The 17,749-nt window shown below is 47.5% G+C and overlaps 3 protein-coding genes across 3 annotated transcripts; 2 read left to right on the forward strand and 1 right to left on the reverse strand.

The window, feature by feature from the left end:
- Window positions 1-4,340: 4,340 nt before the first annotated feature.
- On the reverse strand, window positions 4,341-6,293 carry LOC103970854 (guard cell S-type anion channel SLAC1-like). Its single transcript, XM_018820393.2, is given in 3 exon segments — window positions 4,341-4,755; window positions 4,850-5,655; window positions 5,754-6,293. Coding segments are annotated over 3 exon segments (1,761 nt in total).
- Window positions 6,294-8,014: 1,721 nt separating this feature from the next.
- LOC135596837 (fasciclin-like arabinogalactan protein 8) lies at window positions 8,015-9,661 on the forward strand. Its single transcript, XM_065089043.1, has one exon. It carries the CDS (start codon window positions 8,180-8,182, stop codon window positions 9,461-9,463), a length of 1,284 nt encoding a protein of 427 aa, XP_064945115.1. The 5' UTR covers window positions 8,015-8,179; the 3' UTR covers window positions 9,464-9,661.
- Window positions 9,662-15,852: 6,191 nt separating this feature from the next.
- LOC103970285 (xyloglucan galactosyltransferase XLT2) lies at window positions 15,853-17,749 on the forward strand. The gene has a single exon (XM_009384003.3). The coding sequence runs from the start codon at window positions 15,993-15,995 to the stop codon at window positions 17,511-17,513; it is 1,521 nt and encodes a 506-aa protein (XP_009382278.2). The 5' UTR covers window positions 15,853-15,992; the 3' UTR covers window positions 17,514-17,749.

The raw sequence follows: 17,749 nt of genomic DNA on the forward strand, positions 1-17,749 counted from the left end.
TGTCGGTTGAACAACGTGTTTGAGGGTTGTGTCATGATTCAAGCTCACTGGTAAAGAATCATAGAAGGCTTCAAGATCGCTTTTGTAACTTGTCATGCTCACAAAACAATATTTTGAACAAACCAAACATATTCGAGTTTTCCGACACATAAAAAGAGTTGGGTTCACTTGTGCATTTGTGTCTAGAGTCGATGATGTGGGTAACGATTATACAAACCCTTAGAGGTACTGTCGACAAATACTCCTCTAATTCTTAAGTTATAGTAGGGGATTTAGAGAATTTCGAAATATAGTGAAAGAACTACGAGAGAGATGGTTGACTTAGAATGCCCGACTAGTTCCACTTGATCCTAGTTCTGACTTGTGCTTAGAGCTTTTTAAATCACCCAATACATCTTCGGGAGTCAAATGTGGGGGTTGACTTCCACTAAGACCGATATCAGGTGGGGCTCTCGACTTGGTCTATCTGACGCTCAAGTTATATGCCAAAGTGGAACAAGATAAAATGGGGGTGAATAGGGTATGATCTTGATAATTATGGTACAACTCATCTTTTGTAGCTGGTATCTCTATACCTAGTAGTGGTTAGGAGGAATATTCAATGGAGTGGGAAGAATGCTTTCCGAGTATCTTAAATTCGATGGATACTGATATGGTTGTGTTCGATGCTAACATGGTTGGGTTAATGATCATGGGTTTTTTATTATTATTTTTGATTAGAAAGCCATCTATTGATTTAGAGGACTCTCAAAGCATAACAATTCCATTGGCTCGACAAGTTGGTCACCTGCATACATGTTAAGGAGTCATGATCGATCCATCGAACGAACAAGTATTACTAAGAGGCTTGTAAAGCAATTTTTGATGCCTAGTCCGAGGGGGCACGTTAGGCAACTTTTTATGCTTAGTTCGAGAAAAGCATATTGGGTAGCTTTTGATGCTTAACTCGAGAAGGGTATATTGATAAATCTTAATGATTAACCTGAGAATGACATGCTAGGTAATCTTTAATGCTTAGTCTGAAGGGGATGCATGAAGCAATCTTCGATGCTTAGTATGAGATGAGCGCATTGAATAATCTTAGATATTTAGCTTAATAATTGTGCATTGAGCAACCTTTAATGCTTAGCCCGAAAATGATACACTGAGCAGCCTTCGATTCTTATCCTGGAAAGGGTGCATCGATCAATCTTTGAAGCCTAGTTCAAGAAGAGTGTATTAGGCAATGTTTGATGCTTAGCTTGAGAGGACACATTCGATAATCTTCGATGCATAGCTCCTGAAGTACACATGGGGCTGCCATCATTACTTAGCCCAAAAAGAACATATCGGGCAATCTTCGAGTTAGCCTGGGAATGACGCATTGAGAAACATTTAATGCTTAGTTCGAAAAGGGTGTATCGATGCTTAGCCTAGGTGCATCTTACAATTCTCATTTAAATGAGTAACTACTATGAGATTTGACAATAGGTCAGAGATTATATGTTAGCCAAACTTTGCAGCATAAGTAACTATCTAAAGCGGATGAGAGCCCTTTGGGTAAAAATTCCAAATGAAAAGTCGATTAAGCGACAAAGCCAAAGATAGAGAAAGTTAAAAGATGTATGTGAGGTGAAGGATTACCTGGAGCTATAAAAGGCCTCCTTGAAGTAAGAGAGGATCATTATGCATTTTGAGTCCTTGAGTTCTTAGTTCTCTATCGTCTAAAATATCAATATTTTAAAATTTTGATGAGGATTAAAGCATGTACATAAGTAATCCTTCTAGCCTCAATAGTGAACTTGGAGACGAAGGTTGCCAGCATCTCCTCCTCCCCCTACTAAATCGCAAGTAAGATTATTGTGATTCGCTTGAGATTATAGCTTTCGAAAAATGTTGCTCGAACTCTTTAGCAAACTATGTAAATGAGGTGATCGATAGTAGTTGTAAATGAGAGTACCATTTTGGCATTGTGCCCCAAAGCATTGTAAGGAAGGATAAACGGTATCGAATGTGTCACAAAGAACCATTTGAGCATGGAAAGCGATCACATGCTCCATTGGGTTGGTGTTACCATCAAGCAACTCTAAAATGCACCTTTTGCAAAAGCCTAAGGGAATCCACTCCTCTTAGACTTTTTGGATGGAGGGTGACTTGCATGCACCTTTTGCATGCTCTTTCCTTTTGTCGAGGTTAAAATCCTAATACATATCATCCAATCATCTATCCATCTCCTAGATTTGGGTCATTATAGCATAGTCAATAGAGTCTACTGATTGGACTTTTAAGTTAGGCACCACCGACAAAGAATTAAGGGGTTTGTTCACTTTGGCCACATGGGACCGTGGAGTACCTTTGTCAATGGTGCCTTTGACGGTAAACATTTTGGCATCGGAGGCATCACGATTGGCTAAGGATGTTCACTAGTATTGTAGGTAGTTATTCTTGTGGTTATCGATTTGCATAGCTACAAGCTTGGCTAACTATGAGATGAAGGGAATGATAGAGTGCATCATCCTCATTGGTTCTTGCACATGCTGTATTAGGCTTGGGAAGCCTTTGATGGGAGCCATCATGTGTATGAGGACGTTTGATGATAAGATAAGTCGACAAAAGGGAACATTAGCTATTGCCCAAGATTGATGAAGGTGCTCTAGGTGGCAAGTGGAGCATCTTTGTTGGGGGCTCTTTCGAGGTGTGACATGGCGATGCCCTTATACACGTTGGCTCTTCTTTTTGTATCAAAATATTATAGGAAAATATTAGTGGTTAACCTAGAATGTTTGCCCAACTAGTCTCAATTCTGATCTGACTTGCACTCTTCCAAATCGACAAATACACCTCGAGGAGTCGAGAGGGGGGGGGGGGGGGGGGGGGGGGGGGGTGCGCTATACCAAGCTCAGTTAGATCCTAAAGTAAAATAAGAGAAAGTAAGAATGAACATGGTCCAACCTTGATAATTGTGATATAGCTCACCTTTTATAGTTGGTCCCACCATACCTCCTAGTAGTCAATAGGAATATTTCAGAGTTTAGGAAATATTTTTTGATTATTTTAGATTTGACGAATGCTAGTTAGGTTAAATATTGATGTGGTTGGGTTAACGCTTGTGGGCTTTGGTCTTATTTCTACTTATTGAGATGACACATGTCGAGTTTTGATTGAAGGTAAATATTTCTCCTATCATCAGAAATAATTAAGCTAGACTATTATTGAGTCATGAGATAATATGTCAAATCCTTAGAGCTACAATAATTATGTAATGTTTCATTTTGACACTAGGATTACCAATATCATCTTCAAATGAATTAATTGTCTTGTTGGCGCAGAGTCATCATCTATATCAGAATGATGTATCAATCAGATGGTTATGATATATCATCAAATAACCTACATGTCATACTTTTTAGATCAAAACTAAAATACATTATCCAATGATTATAATTATAACACTTCTAAATTTGATTTCATATCAATAACGGGCTAAAATTTTATATTTAAATTTATTTTCAATAGATATATTACTATTAATTTAGACCTAACTATTTGAGTCAATGATTTATGTTTAATAAATTGATAGATCATTTGTCCCATTGGATGGCTCATTAACCAAAGCAATTGAGTCACAACTATCATCATAAAACTATTCTAAGTTGTTTCTTCTCCTCCACCACTATCATTATAAAGCCATACTGTATCTTTTCTTAGGTATTTTATTTAAAACATCTTACTATTGGGCTTTTACCAAATAATGCTCTCTAATTGATTTTTTTTAATCTCGGAGCATCTTTTTTTATCAACTTAAGTAAAATACCCCTCTCCTCCATCGGCCATCGTCGACCCCATTGCCATCGTCATTACCTACTACTACTAGTGGCGGCCCCCTCGTCACCCACCTTAATCACCTCTTTTCTCTATTTTGCTCTCTTCTTGCCTCAAGAGATAAGAAGAGCGAAGAAAAAAGAGAAAATGACGCTCGAGATGAGAGCAGAGAGTTACGGTGGAGGTGATGACAAGAACAAAAAAATGACAACAATAATCAAGAGTAATTAATGGAGGGGAGAGATATTTTCATTAAATTGATCTTCTACATAAAAATCAATTAAAGAGACATCATCTGATTGAATTAAACAGTAAAAATTTTGTAAAACTAAAATTTCCTATTTCTTCACCGGAATCATATTAGTCCCACTGTAACCATCGTGAAAACCGATCTTCAACTCCATGGCAAGCTCAGCTTTTCTTGTTTGGCATGACATTTGTCAATCCCAATTTAATACTTTTGCCAGAAGAAAGAATATACATTATATTATGTTATGTTATATTATATTCAGTATCGTATCGGCCTATCAGCCTTTCATTCATGCAGGGCATGAACAGGTAGAATATTTTCTTATCATTTTGGTATCTTCGGAAATCTTGTCCCCTCCAGGATTGCATGTTTTGATGGATGACACCAGTGAGGACTGGTGGGCTCAGTGCTTGATGTCGTAGCTTCTCTATTTTGCATGCCTCTTCTCTTTGGCATGCGACCTCGTTCCGCCGCTCCTATCCTTGGTGATGGCGATCGCGAGGTCGTTCGGGAACAAGGATCGCCAAACAAATGCGTGCAGAAGAGTGCACAGGAACAACAGAGACACCATGGTCGAGGACATGAGCGACAGGCTCAACGCCAGGCCCTTGCTCAAGGCGCACGGAACCTCCTCCGCGTACCTGATGCTGGCGACGGAAGCCGTCGTCGTCGGGAACGTGTATGCCCACCACGCTATCGAGAACCTTCCCTCCAAAGGATGATGAGTTTATGCTACGACAGAGGGTAAAAGGAAAAGCATTCTTGTGCTCGATTTATGAGCCTTGAGGAGATGTTTACCTGAATCCTCTGAAGAAATTGATGCGCACGACGAGAGAACAGTAGAGGAAGAGGGCGATGAAGTAGAAGGTCCTGGACACGGCGTCGAACTCCCCGTAGATGGCTTTCCACGCGATGCTCGCCGCCGACGGCGTCGCGATGAACATGGAGTACACCGGGTGCAGCTCCTTGGGCAAGGCCTCGCTGGTCGGCAGCCTCTGGTAGAGGGTCACGAACACGCACAGATAATGCGCCAGCCCCACCGCCCACAGGAACTTGCCGGCCTCCTCCCACCCTACCCTGGCCGCCAGGATCGCCCCGACGAAGTTGCCCACCACCGAGAGGTGGGACGACGGGTTGGCCACCTTGGACAGCCGGCGCTTCCCTCCCGACAGCCATTGCCCGTAGATCTTGAGCTCGAGGACGAAGACGGGCGCGATGAAGGTGCACCAGGTGGCGGGGTGAAGCAGCTTGGGCGCAATCCTGGGCGGGGTGCCGATGGCCAGGAACATGCAGGCGATCCACGGTGCGAAGAAGAAGTTCACTCGGACGGGGTGGAAATACTCGCGGCGTACGGCCTCGAAGTAGAAGATGCATTTAAGTGTGTAGGTGACGGCGACGGCGACGAAGACGGCGAGCGCGATGAGCCACAGAGCGAGGTTGATGTTTGGGGTCACGTGGAGGAACGCCATGGCCGGGCTTGTCGCCAGGGCGCCCCACAGGATGGCCTGGCTCCCGAGGCCGAGACACATACCGAAGCACCCGATCGGAAAGCGGAGGAGGAACGGCCACACCTCGTCCTTCGGCAGGAGGATGTCTTCGTAGTCCTGCGCGAGAGACAATTAGACGACATCTGATACATGCGACCCGACGTATTGTAGGCATCATTAGAACTGCACGGCCATTAGGAATTACTCTTGATTACCCTGACTTGGTCGAGCTCCGGTCCTCGAAGTGCGGCAAAGTATCTTCCCGCAGGGACGCTTTCGTTAACTCTGTCCTCCATTCCGGCTGATCCGGGGGCGCCATCGGCGCGGTGCAGATCTGGCCCGTTCTCCCTTCTCGATGACAACAAGGAATTCTGCCTTGATCCGAGCGTCGATTTCGTCCGAAATATGTTGAAGTCTCCTTTTCGGTGGGCGGCATCCCCTCCGGCGGCGCTCAGGCCTCCTAAGCTCTTCCCATTCCGCGACAATACCCGGTTATCCGCTTTGGCCTTTCTGCTGCTTCCACGCTTTATCTCCTTCCCTGTGTCAAGCACGGCGATGCCGCTTTCCAGGGAGATCTGCCGCGCAAGTAGCGGCATCGGCTTCTTCTCCTCTCCTGAGCTGCCTCCTCCTGCTGCACCTGCTCGGATAGGCTGCTGCCCATCTCGGAGGTTGGCAAGGCCATCGTTGCAGTCGCTCAGCACCGTGTGGATGTCCACAAAGAGTTGGCCGGCCGGAGGAGAAGGCGCAGAAGCCATTTTTGATGGCAAGTCTGGGGACCTCAGCGAAGGTCCATGACAGTCTGGTGCCACAAATTAGCTGTTGGAAGAGACTATATATGGATTTCCCGGACGTCCAGTTGTACGAACGCGAGTATGCATGTCAAAATGGGATCTTCTAACGTGTGCATGCATTTAGACCCATCCTTTTCTTCTATTAACGTGATGATGGGGTGTGGTTGATCGATGAATACTGTTCGTGGATGGCATCCATAGGGGTGGGGTGGGGCGTGGGTGATGCGAGCTGTGAGAGATGTCGCTCACGGGTGGAATCAGGAGAGGGTGGGGGAGGTGTTTGTGTGGTAGGGAGAGCGAGAGAGATTTGCGCGTGGGAATGCCCACGGGAACGCCGAGGAAAGGATCCAACCCATAAAGACGAGAGGGCGAGGCGAGGTTGGAGACTCTCTCTCTCTCTCTCTCTCTCTCTCTCTCTCTCTCTCTCTCTCTCATGACTTGTGAATTTGACCGTCTGAGTCTGCTTCATTTATGATTCAATGAGTGGGCCACTTTTGGATTTCCATGACTGTCGTGAAAAAGAAATAAATAATAGAAAAACCAATAGCTTGAGTTGAACTCGCAGCGGGACACGTATCCAATGGGACGATAACTGGCCATTGGGCTTGGCATCGGCCCAAAGTTGGGTTTCCATGACACATGAGGGCTTGGCCCATCACGAGCCATACCCAACATCACGGTCCACACAAGTCGACTTGTGTGCTTCACCTGCCGGTCTTCGTTTTGTCACCTACGTGTCATTTCGTGACTCGACCGATTGATCTATCAGCCAACATCAGTGGATTAGAGGCGTGGTTACTGTAATTTGAACGTTGGATTAGAGGCGGCAGATGATAGCTCCTCAAATCCTCTGGTGCGTATCCTTTACACCAACCTCACTCTCTTCTCTCTTGACGTTTCTATTCACATAAAACAGTACCAAATGAAAAGATCATATATGCAGCTCTCGACAAAAGCATGAAATGAAAACTATGCGTTTGTTTATAGATGAAATCAGTTTCTCAAAAGCGGCATTTTCCCTAAGGTACTTTTTAAGCCTTCTTTTATCTGTAGACATAGAACAATTGAACACAACACAGCTGGCGAAAGAACCGACCAACTCGAGAACAGCTTGACCATGGATGGGAAGCACGTCTCCGGTTGAACCAAGGAGTGATAGCCTGAACGTGAGACCAGTCGCTGAAATGATTGCACGCCTATGCGTCTCGATGTTGTACCCAAAGGTGCCATAATTATATCTATATATATATATATATATCAGTATAAATTGACAAAGTTTAGAAGCTTAAGCTTGAATAAAGTAGGAAATAGACCGGACTTTAGCTTTCTTATGTGCAGACTAACGTATTATGTGCATGTATGTTAATATCGTATGACGGACCGACGTCGACGTCCTCTTTACGGCGCAAACTTGCATACGTCCGCCCAGAAACTTCTATGAGGGGACGCACCAACTTACCACGCTCTCAGGGAACCGTCAAAATGGACGACACGGATCGCCCGCACAGGAGAATCCAATGCGGAGAACGAGTGGCGCCCTACACACACCAACGGCTCTATTCTACGCCGCTTTCGGAGGCAATCACGTGCGTCACATTGCTTCCCTGCCTCTTCTTTAACCGACTCACCGACTCCGATGCAATCTCTCGTTTTAACCCTGGTTAGCTCAATCAATCCTGCACCCCCCGGTCGCTTCTCTTATTGCTGCTTTACTCCTTCATTGTCGCCACACGCGGGCGCGTTGCAGCTCATTCTTACTCACACTGCCTCCCACCGACACCACTGCAGTTTAAAGAGGCGGCGAGGCAGCGAGAGTGAAGGCGGAGCGGGAAGGAGCGACGGCCGGGGCCATGGCGACAAAGAAGGACGCGATGATCTCCTCCGTGTTGTTGCTGCTGGTGTTGCTTTGCGGACCGTGGGCAGGCTGCAGGGCGCACAACATCACCGCCATCCTTGAGCGCTACCCGGAGTACTCGCTGTACAACACCTACTTGACCCGGACCAAGGTGTGCGATGAGATCAACGCCCACGAGACGGTCACCTGCCTCGTCCTCGACGACGGCGCCATGTCCACCCTCGCCGCCAAGCGCCCCCTCGCCGCCATCAAGAACGCCCTCCGCCTCCTCGCCCTGCTCGACTACTACGACCCCCCTAAGCTCCACGCCCTCTCCAGCGGCACGACCCTCACCACCACCCTGCTCCAGACCACTGGCAACGAGGCCGGCAACCTCGGGTTCGTCAACATCACCAACCTCCGCGGCGGCCGTGTCGGCTTTGCCTCCACCGCCCCCGGCTCCAAGTTCGACTCCACCTACACTAAGTCCATCGAGCAGATCCCTTACAACCTCTCCGTCCTTGCCGTCTCCGCCCCCATCATCTTCCCGGGCCTCCTCGACACCCCCACCGCCGCCTCCTCCAACCTCACCGCCCTTCTCGAGAAGGCCGGGTGCAAAACCTTCGCCCGGCTGCTGACCACCTCCGGCGTGCTCAAGGTCTTCCAGGACGCCATGGCCAAGGGCCTCACGCTTTTCGCCCCCAATGACGAAGCGTTCAAGGCGACAGATGCGCCGGATCTGAACTCCCTCTCCAGCGCCGAGCTCGTGACGCTCCTCCAGTACCACGCGCTGCCTTCCTACACCCCCAAGGCGTCGCTCAAGTCCATCGGCGGCCGGCTCCCCACCATGGCATCCAGCGCCGCCGGCAAGTACGACCTCTCCGTCGTCTCCCGCGGCGACGACGTGTCGCTCGACACCGGTGTAGACACCTCCCGCGTCGCCAGCACGGTGCTCGACGACACCCCCGTGTGCATCCTCACCGTCGACAACCTCCTCCTCCCCATCGAGCTCTTCGGAGCGGCGCCATCTCCGGCTCCCACACCATCTCCATCGACATCCCCCGTCGAGGCCCCGGCCCCCACCCCCGAGGCCAAAGCACCGTCGCCGAAGTCCCACAAGAAGCATCATTCACCCCCGGCCCCGCCGATGGCGTCCCCGGAATCAGCTCCCTCGGACGCTCCGGCGGCCGCAGCGGACAAGGCGGACGTAAAATCGGCGGTCGGGGTGGCGACGCCGATCGGAACCCTGGCGACCGTCGCAGTGGTCTTGACAACCTTGGCGATGGCTTCTCTGCCGTGAGACAAATCAGCAGCGTGCGAGAGATACCGAGTGTGGGAATCGTTTGCCTTCTCTGCTTTGGTCCTACGTTTTGCTCCTCCTCGTCTCCTTTTAGATAATTTTATTTGTTAGTCTGGGATGGTTATGGCGGTGGTGCTGTTGATCTGTTGTGATTTGGACCTTGTTCTGAGACTACGTGGATTTGTTCTTCTTTTTGTATTGCTTCTCTTCATTTCCTTGTGTAGTTTAAGAGAAACCATTTCTGTTCCTCTTCGTCCATCTTTTTCTTTAGGGTTCTTGCCGTGGTTGAAGATGACCGGCCGAATGGGGGAAACGAACGGGTAAGAATCATTGAAGGGTGGCAGGGCGGCAGCAGTAGGAGGAAGCCTGACACCGCGGGATGAGGTTGCATGTGGGTTTGCAGGAGGGGGAGGGGGCCACACACGGATGGAGCCTTAGTGGGCAGGCAGAGGCAAAGCTGTTCCCTTTCTTTCTTCTGTGTTTGTTCTGGTACTGTGTGCCTCTTTGTTTGGTTCGGGTTTGCTTTTGATCTGGCGTTTAAGCTGGTTGTCTCGCCTCTGCCCTTTCGATCGCTTCGCGTGTCGCTGATGGGGTGGTGCGCTTTGGCTCGGGTTGATTTGGTTGTTTTGTTTGACAGCAACGGTCAGCTTTTGTTGACTCGCTGCTGTCGGTTGCATCAAACAAAATTTGGGAATTTTAAAGCATGACTCAAGAAAACGACAAGAGGTGAGTCGCTTTCTACTGAAATTTGAATGGGCTTATATATATATATTAGCCGCGTTTTGAAATTTGAATGAGGGATGCGAAGGGAAGAGAGATAGAGAGCGCGCGTTCGTAACTGCTTGTTATGTTTCCACCGACGCACTCGGTTGGTGCTGTGGCACGTGTCAAAGTGATCTGGACAACAGTTTCTGAGAAATTTTGTTTTATGTTTTATATTCGATTAATTTTAAAAGTAAATAAAATTAAAGATTTTATGAATATATTATTATTATTATTATTAATTTTAACTTAAATATTTTGATTAATAATTTAAATCAGACAAAATTAATGATTTAAGTTAACCTAAATAAGTGTTTGACCCAACGGCTGCAGCTCCCTGTTGAATCAACAACCAGTGAGAGAGGACTGACTGGATCTTAGCCATGAAAGTTAGAAGGTGTGTGGTATCGTTAGCTTAGCATGCAGTGCAAGCAAGTGTTGGCGCAGTTAGGATAGCAGCCGTACTGTATGCATGTGCAATGATGTCTTGGATTTTACATTTGTTGTGTTGCTGTCAGAGACCCTGTTGGACTACAGAGGCATCATCTTATGACTGATGAAGAGCAGTCACGTGCTTTCTCTTTCTCTGCCTCGGGTCGTGGCGGGCATCGACGAATCGTGTGAAGTGGCTATTGGAATCTTGGAGCTATTAATCTGGACAAACTTAGTGGGACACCTTCTTGAAATTGAATTAGGCAATTTGGTGGAATTTGGGCTTTCGGGAAGCAGTTTGTATGATTTACGATTCAAATATGTATGTCAAATCTATAACTAATATTTTGCGTTTTGGCGTCGATAAAAATCATAACAATTTTTGTGTGGGTTAAGATTGAATAAACTTCACAATTTTAGTAATAATAATTCAATGTTGATCTTGCTATGTTGCTTCAGCTCAACCGTATTTAAAGCATAGTTGAAAAACCATCTGGGATACTCCAATTCCAATCGTTTCGAGAATCAAATCAAATTATAATATTTGGATTCAATTTGATTCAATTAGATATTAAATATGAAACGGTTGTCACTTAGATATTATTGACTGTGTGGTCGATATCGCTTGATTTGGCCGTGAAAGTGTAAGCTCGTCTTGAGGGCTCACGGGAGGGGTCGCGAGAGGAGGTTGGAGTGGGGAGCAGACACGACTGACAATGATCCTGAGGCTTTGTTTGTTTACCCGAGACAGATTTAGTATCGTCCCAAGGTATGCCTTAGCCTTGTTGAGGTCCCTACATAAGTGGTCGACGTCGGGGGATGTTCTCGACGCAACTCTTCTAATGGTAAAATTAATTGGGAGATAAAAAATTGATAAAGATGCCTCCCTTTCTAAGCTTTAAGAGTGGAGTTTTATACATAAACAACTGATAGAGCGAGGTTGATGACCGGTTAAATTGTCTCTTACCCTCTAAGGACTTATTTATGTTGATGACCGATGGACACATCTTTCCATGGGTGGTGTTAGGGAAGAATGACTACGAGCATATTGTTTGTTAGGGTTAAAGTGTATCTGGGATGAGCAGAGGATGGTTTCTTACACTAGGCATTCGAAAAGAGGATAAATGGGAATTGGGCCATGTCGCTTGGGATTAATGTCCTATGTCGCCCAGCATGAGGGCTTTCCTAAAATCATGATTGATGGGGAAAGACAAGTTACTCGTGACATGTGACCCAAAAAGAAGAGGACGGATGGATTTTATTGCTGGGGATTAATGCATCATGCAATTGCGATATTTCGATGGGCAGGGGTCGGTGCATTATGCTCCTGTCGACAACTGCAGTGGAGGGGCATAGGTTCTTCTGCCTATGTTATTGCCTAGGTAGCAATCACCGGTTGGATGAGTCAAAAGAGCTTACATCATTATTTTTCCTATCATAAATAAATTTATTCTATTTATTATAAAAAAAATTACACTTAATTTACTGATATCTACCCATAGTCATTCTATCGCTAAATAACAATAGCGGCATGTCAATGTTTTTTCTGGGATTCTTTTAAGTACTTAAATCACACATCGTTTTGTGATCCTACTTTTGTGCAGGAATCACAAGCTCAATTGACTCTACACCTGACGGCATCAGCCCAAATTCTCATTTTAAGCCCTTGTCCCGCCCGAAACAATCCTATCAGTCGAATCAAGCATTATTGACAAAGGTGATGAAGGTTGGGGTCCCAAAATTTGACCTATTTAACTTAACCTCGCAAGCCTTCCTTGTCACAGCCTCCAATTACATCTTCTATGATGCTTAACAGAAGGAATACTTTCGAGTTGCTTGTTAAATAGTGGTGTCACCCGGAGGTACTGATACCAAGACCACTCGTACCTCGTTGGGTGAGGCTGAGAAAATAAATATAGATGAAAGCATTTTTATAGTGATAGGAGAAAACATTTCTTATGTTATTATCGTTGTTGGTAATCTTTACGCCGTGGTCGAGGTGTCAGCAAGGCTCGGTTCAGTTCCGGATGCCCAATGTTGCCCACGCGGATGCTCGGGTTGCGTCGACGTCGAGTTGGGTTAGGTCCAAGCGTCGTCTCCCAAGCGCGATTCTCTCTTGGTGGGTTATTGTTGTTTCGTTGCTGGTTCCTGCACAAAGATCAAGGTTGGGAGGGAGATTTTTCGACTCGACCTCTCCGAAGTTCAAGTCAGTGTTGTAAAGTTAAGAGGAGTTGAGTGTCCTCCTCTCCTAATCAAGGAGGATTAGCTTTTATACATGCGAGGATGAGTTGGCCGTACAGAGTCAATTAATTACGATCGACTTAAGCTTTTGTGTGAGCATTGACCAACCTGTATGGATCGGCGTCGTACGACACCGCCCCAAGCTTTCCGGGACGATTATACCATGATGATATCGTTCGTACGGAGGGGGTGATAAGCAGCTACCCGCCACGTGCGTGCTATGCACCACATCGGACTTGAAGTTCCATTTCTGCATCATTGTGTTTGCTTGCCTGGCCCATGTGAGCAATATCAAAATGCGACCTATCACTCGTATCTATCTCATTCTTCCAATATGTGAGCTGTGATATTGAACTGAAACACTGAGGGGGTTAAGTGCCTGCTTGATTCAAATTAAGTTAGATCGAGTCATTGTTGAATTAATTATGAGTCAATTATGAATCATTTGATTTTGAATCGGATAAAATAATATCAATAAATATTTATATTTAAAATATTATTATAAATAAATAAAACTTATAGATAATAATATTATTATTCATAAATTTTGATATTATTAATTACTTTTAATTATTTTCTGTAATATAATAATTTAATTAAAAAGAATATAAAAAACTTATAGGATGGGAATAATTTCTAAGGGCAAAATGGCAGAGAATTTTCGCTCGTCACTTCGGATGAGAAAAAGGGAGTAGCTAATGCGCTGTATACAGTGCAACGCTGTGTTTCAACCAGAATCATTCACCTTTGTTACCTCTCCGTTCCGAAAGGTGTTTCGCGGTGTCGAGCACTACCTATCAATCGAGAACTCTCCTGCTAAGGATGGCCCCCATAATAAAGTAGCACTTCCCTGAACACAAAGGCTTCCGTGCCTTAAATATATACCATCAATTGCCACCAGAACATTGACAAACCACTCGAGTCTTGTGCGGCATTCCAACAAACACGTATCCGCCACAATTCTCTCGACGCCCATCTGTTCACTGCAAGAGCTCTTACATCACACGAGACACAACATCTAGTGCTGCTCTTGGGGCCAATAACTGAAGCTGGAGGTGCCAGATTACCATTCATTGTCCAATGATATTACCCTTGCATTCGAGTCCAAATCTACGATCTTACCTACAGAGAACGACCGCAGGTGGCCTTGCTAGCAAAGCAGGCTTAAAAAGCTGAGCTCTAACCTGTAAAGGGTACATCTACGATTGCAGTACAATATCAATTTAATCGTAATCAAACTCAACTTGCATCAGCATGGGCAACCAACTACTTATCTTTGATGATTTGTGCAGTAGAGGCACTGCAAGGACCGCATCGCCGAAGCAGTCTTGCTTATTCTGAGTAGCATTTTCCATGCTTTGTACATTCCTGTATGGGCTCAAAACTTGGTGTCAGCAAAAGGTAAAAGTACATGCTTAATCATAAATGTATATTGCTCTTGGATGACATCTTTCTTGCACTGCCGAGTTCGAGTCTAAACTTACCATTTTGGTGCGCAGCAAAAGCTTTTTATTGCTTGTATTGTTCTGCCTTTTCTTGCACTGATACAAAGGCCAACATACCAAAAAAGCGTAGATCCTTGTCCGATGCTGCAATCATTGGCCATCAGACTAAGTACAATGGCTAACGTCTGTCTTTGTAAGCTTTTAAGCAGGTTTTAGGTTTCCCATAAATTCCTTTTATTTTTTCATATATAGTTCCACAAATTCCAGACTTTGGGTTTCCCACCGTGGAAATGAGGAAGAAAAATGAAGACAAAAGAACAGCTGTATCCATCTAGAGAGAGATATATTTGAATCATATCATGTCGCAGGCGGTGAAACAGGAGGAGCGTCGATGCTTTCGGTAGGAGAACGACATGCTATGGTGTAAATCGTCGCTATCTGGACAGCTCCAGCCACATTAATTACGTCGACCTTTGTCGCCACAACGTCACATGCGGGTGCGGTCAAGCTGTGACATCAGTCCCCGTCTTTTTCTTCCTTGGACGAACGCCGAGCTTGCAAATGCCGACGCTCCCGATCATGCTGCCTCCCTTGGCAAACATCGACACTGTTTCTGCATTGCTGTGTGGTCTGCGAGCGTGCGACGAGCACTCCAAGCTTGAAATGATGCCTCCGTAGTCACTAAACAACTTTGCTCCATCGCCAGTTAACCTTGGCTCGAAGGAAAATTCTCTCTTATACTGTAAAATAGTAGAAAGAAAGCCATGGGAAGAATACGCTATCCTGCTCTGGTCGATGCTTTGGGTCATGGCGTTGGGCAGCACATGATCCTGCCAAGGCAGCTTTTTGTTAGGAGATGGAAACAAGCAAAAGAATGCAGCCTCAAGCAGCAGAGGAACGAGGGAATGGATAGTAAATGACATGTAAACAGCACAAAAGCGTCTTTAACCCTTGGGAATGATTGCGAATGTGGCCCTGCGGAGGATGATGGCTTTGTAGCCAAGGAAGGAACTAATTATTCTTTTCCCCAGCCCATGCCTACGCCCGTGGTATCATTTTGTCGTACCCACCTTTTTGATTCACCAACCAACCATGGCTGCTAATTGTGAGTCAGCAACGAAGTATCTATCTACTGTTTAGTGCAAGTAGATTGTGAAATTTATGGGTAGAATTATTATTTTTGTTAAAATATCTTCATAAGCCTTTTTTATGGTTCAAGAAAATAGAAATAGAAATGACCAAAACGTGGGCCGAAATAGCAAGGTATCATCAATTCGACGTTAACGTTGCATGCCCGCACCGCCGTTGCAGGGAGCGTTTGAGGCATTCACTGGCCCGGAGCTTCCCCGAAAGGGACCTGCCGCTAAGCCCAGAAAATGTACCCAATAGGAGGACCCCACCTGACTACGGCCACGTCGCAACGCTGGTCACCCGGCGTTCCGTTCTTCTTCTGACCTGTTTAGTCGCAGCGTTAAACACGTACGCAAACGTTTCACCGACGCGCGTCAACTCCACCCTTCTTATAGACAACGTAAAGCCGCTCCTCCTCCGCCGCATCACCGCTCTCTATCTTCTCTCTCGAAGTCGGATTTCCCGAAGCCTCAATTTGTGGAATCTGCACAATTATCAGCTCATCTACTCTTGTTCTAATGCTTACGGGGTCGCAAACTCCGCCACCAGAGGCTCACCTCCTCAAGAAGCCCAAAGGAGCGCCACAGGCGTCCTCCTCGCCGCTGCACCCTCTCAAGTCTCCTGGCGCACTACCGTGTTCTGTCCCCTTCCGCCACCGCCCCGTCCTCGTTCTGTCTCTCCTCGCCCTCCAACTCCTCCTCCTCCTCTCCGCTCGCTTCCTCCACGCTCCGCACCTCCTCCTCCGCCGCCGTTCCCACTCCACCCATCATCCCCCTGCCGCCACTCTCACCGACAATCCATGCCCCTCCGGTCGAATCTACGTCTACGACCTCCCCCCGGTGTTGAACGCCGACCTGATCGCTGCCTGCAACGACCTCAGCCCGTGGGCCTCACGCTGCGTCGCACTCTCCAATGGAGGCTTCGGCCCTCCCGCCGCCGACCTCGCTGGCGTCGTCCCCTCCTCCTTGCTTGCCTCTTGGTACTCCACAGATCAGTTCGCCGCGGAGCTCATCTTCCACCGCCGCATCCTCAACCACCGGTGCCGCACCGCCGACCCCTCTGCCGCCGCCGCCTTCTACGTGCCATTCTACGCCGGCCTCGCTGTCGGCAAGCACCTGTGGTCCTCGACATCCACCTCCGGCGACCGCGACCGCGACTGCGCCATCCTCCTGCGCTGGATCAAGAACCAGGATCCCTGGAAGCAATCCAACGGCTGGGATCACTTCATAACGTTGGGCCGAATCACATGGGACTTCCGCCGGTCGAGGGAGGGCGACTGGGGCGGGAGCTTCCTCTACATGCCCGGGATGGAGAACGTGACCCGCCTACTTATCGAGCGCAACCCGTGGGACGGCAAGGACGTCGGAATACCCTATCCGACCGGGTTCCACCCGCGGACGGTGGACGAGGTCAGAGAGTGGCAGCAATTCGTGCTGAACCGGAACCGTTCGACATTGTTCGGGTTCGTGGGCGCGGCTCGATCTGGGTTCAAAGACGACTTCCGGGCGCTGCTGCTGGGTGAGTGCGGGCGGGCGGGGAAGGGCCGGTGCCGCTCCGTGGACTGCGGGGGCGGGCGTTGCGGAAACCGGAGCGCGGAGACGTTGAGCCTGTTCCTTGACTCTGTGTTCTGCCTGCAGCCGCGGGGTGACAGCTTCACGCGGCGATCCATGTTCGACTGCATGCTGGCTGGCGCGGTGCCGGTTCTGTTCTGGCGGCGCAGCGCGTACGTGCAGTACCGATGGTACCTGCCGGGCGGCGACGAGGAGAGGGAGGGGGACTGGTCGGTGTTCATCGACAGGCGGGACGTGAGGAGCGGGGCGGTGAGCGTGAAGAAGGTGTTGGAGAAGATAGGGGAGGAGAGAGCGAGGAGGATGAGGGAAAAGGTGGTGGAGATGATACCAAAGTTGCTCTACTCCGCGACAGTGGGAGGACTGGGAGAAGGCATGCAGGACGCGTTCGACGTGGCCGTGGCGGGGGTGCTCCGTCGGTTCCGGGAGAAGCAGCTCCGCCTGCATAGGGAAGAGGATGAGCGTGTATAATATGTTGGGTTAAGCTAGTCCTGATACCGCTGGAGCAAGCTAAGGAGAGAGACGGTTCCGTATGCGTCTCCTCCGACGAGATGAACTCCGCAGAATATGAGATGAACGAAGCAGTTTAAAGCGTCGGCTTGTTCCGAAAATTTGTTGCAGTGATCCTTTGCAAACTTACTGTACACCTTCGAAACCTGTTGCAGAGAATAATCATGGATTACATCGTCGTAAGCTTTGATTCGAGT

Source organism: Musa acuminata, chromosome BXJ1-11 (genome assembly GCF_036884655.1).
Source record: "Musa acuminata AAA Group cultivar baxijiao chromosome BXJ1-11, Cavendish_Baxijiao_AAA, whole genome shotgun sequence".
Taxonomy (NCBI): Eukaryota; Viridiplantae; Streptophyta; class Magnoliopsida; order Zingiberales; family Musaceae; genus Musa; species Musa acuminata.

What these genes read in the sequence shown, in the direction of transcription:
- LOC135596837 (XM_065089043.1), top strand. Translation starts at nt 8,180, where the DNA reads ATGGCGACAAAGAAGGACGCGATGATCTCCTCCGTGTTGTTGCTGCTG.
- LOC103970285 (XM_009384003.3), top strand. Translation starts at nt 15,993, where the DNA reads ATGCTTACGGGGTCGCAAACTCCGCCACCAGAGGCTCACCTCCTCAAG.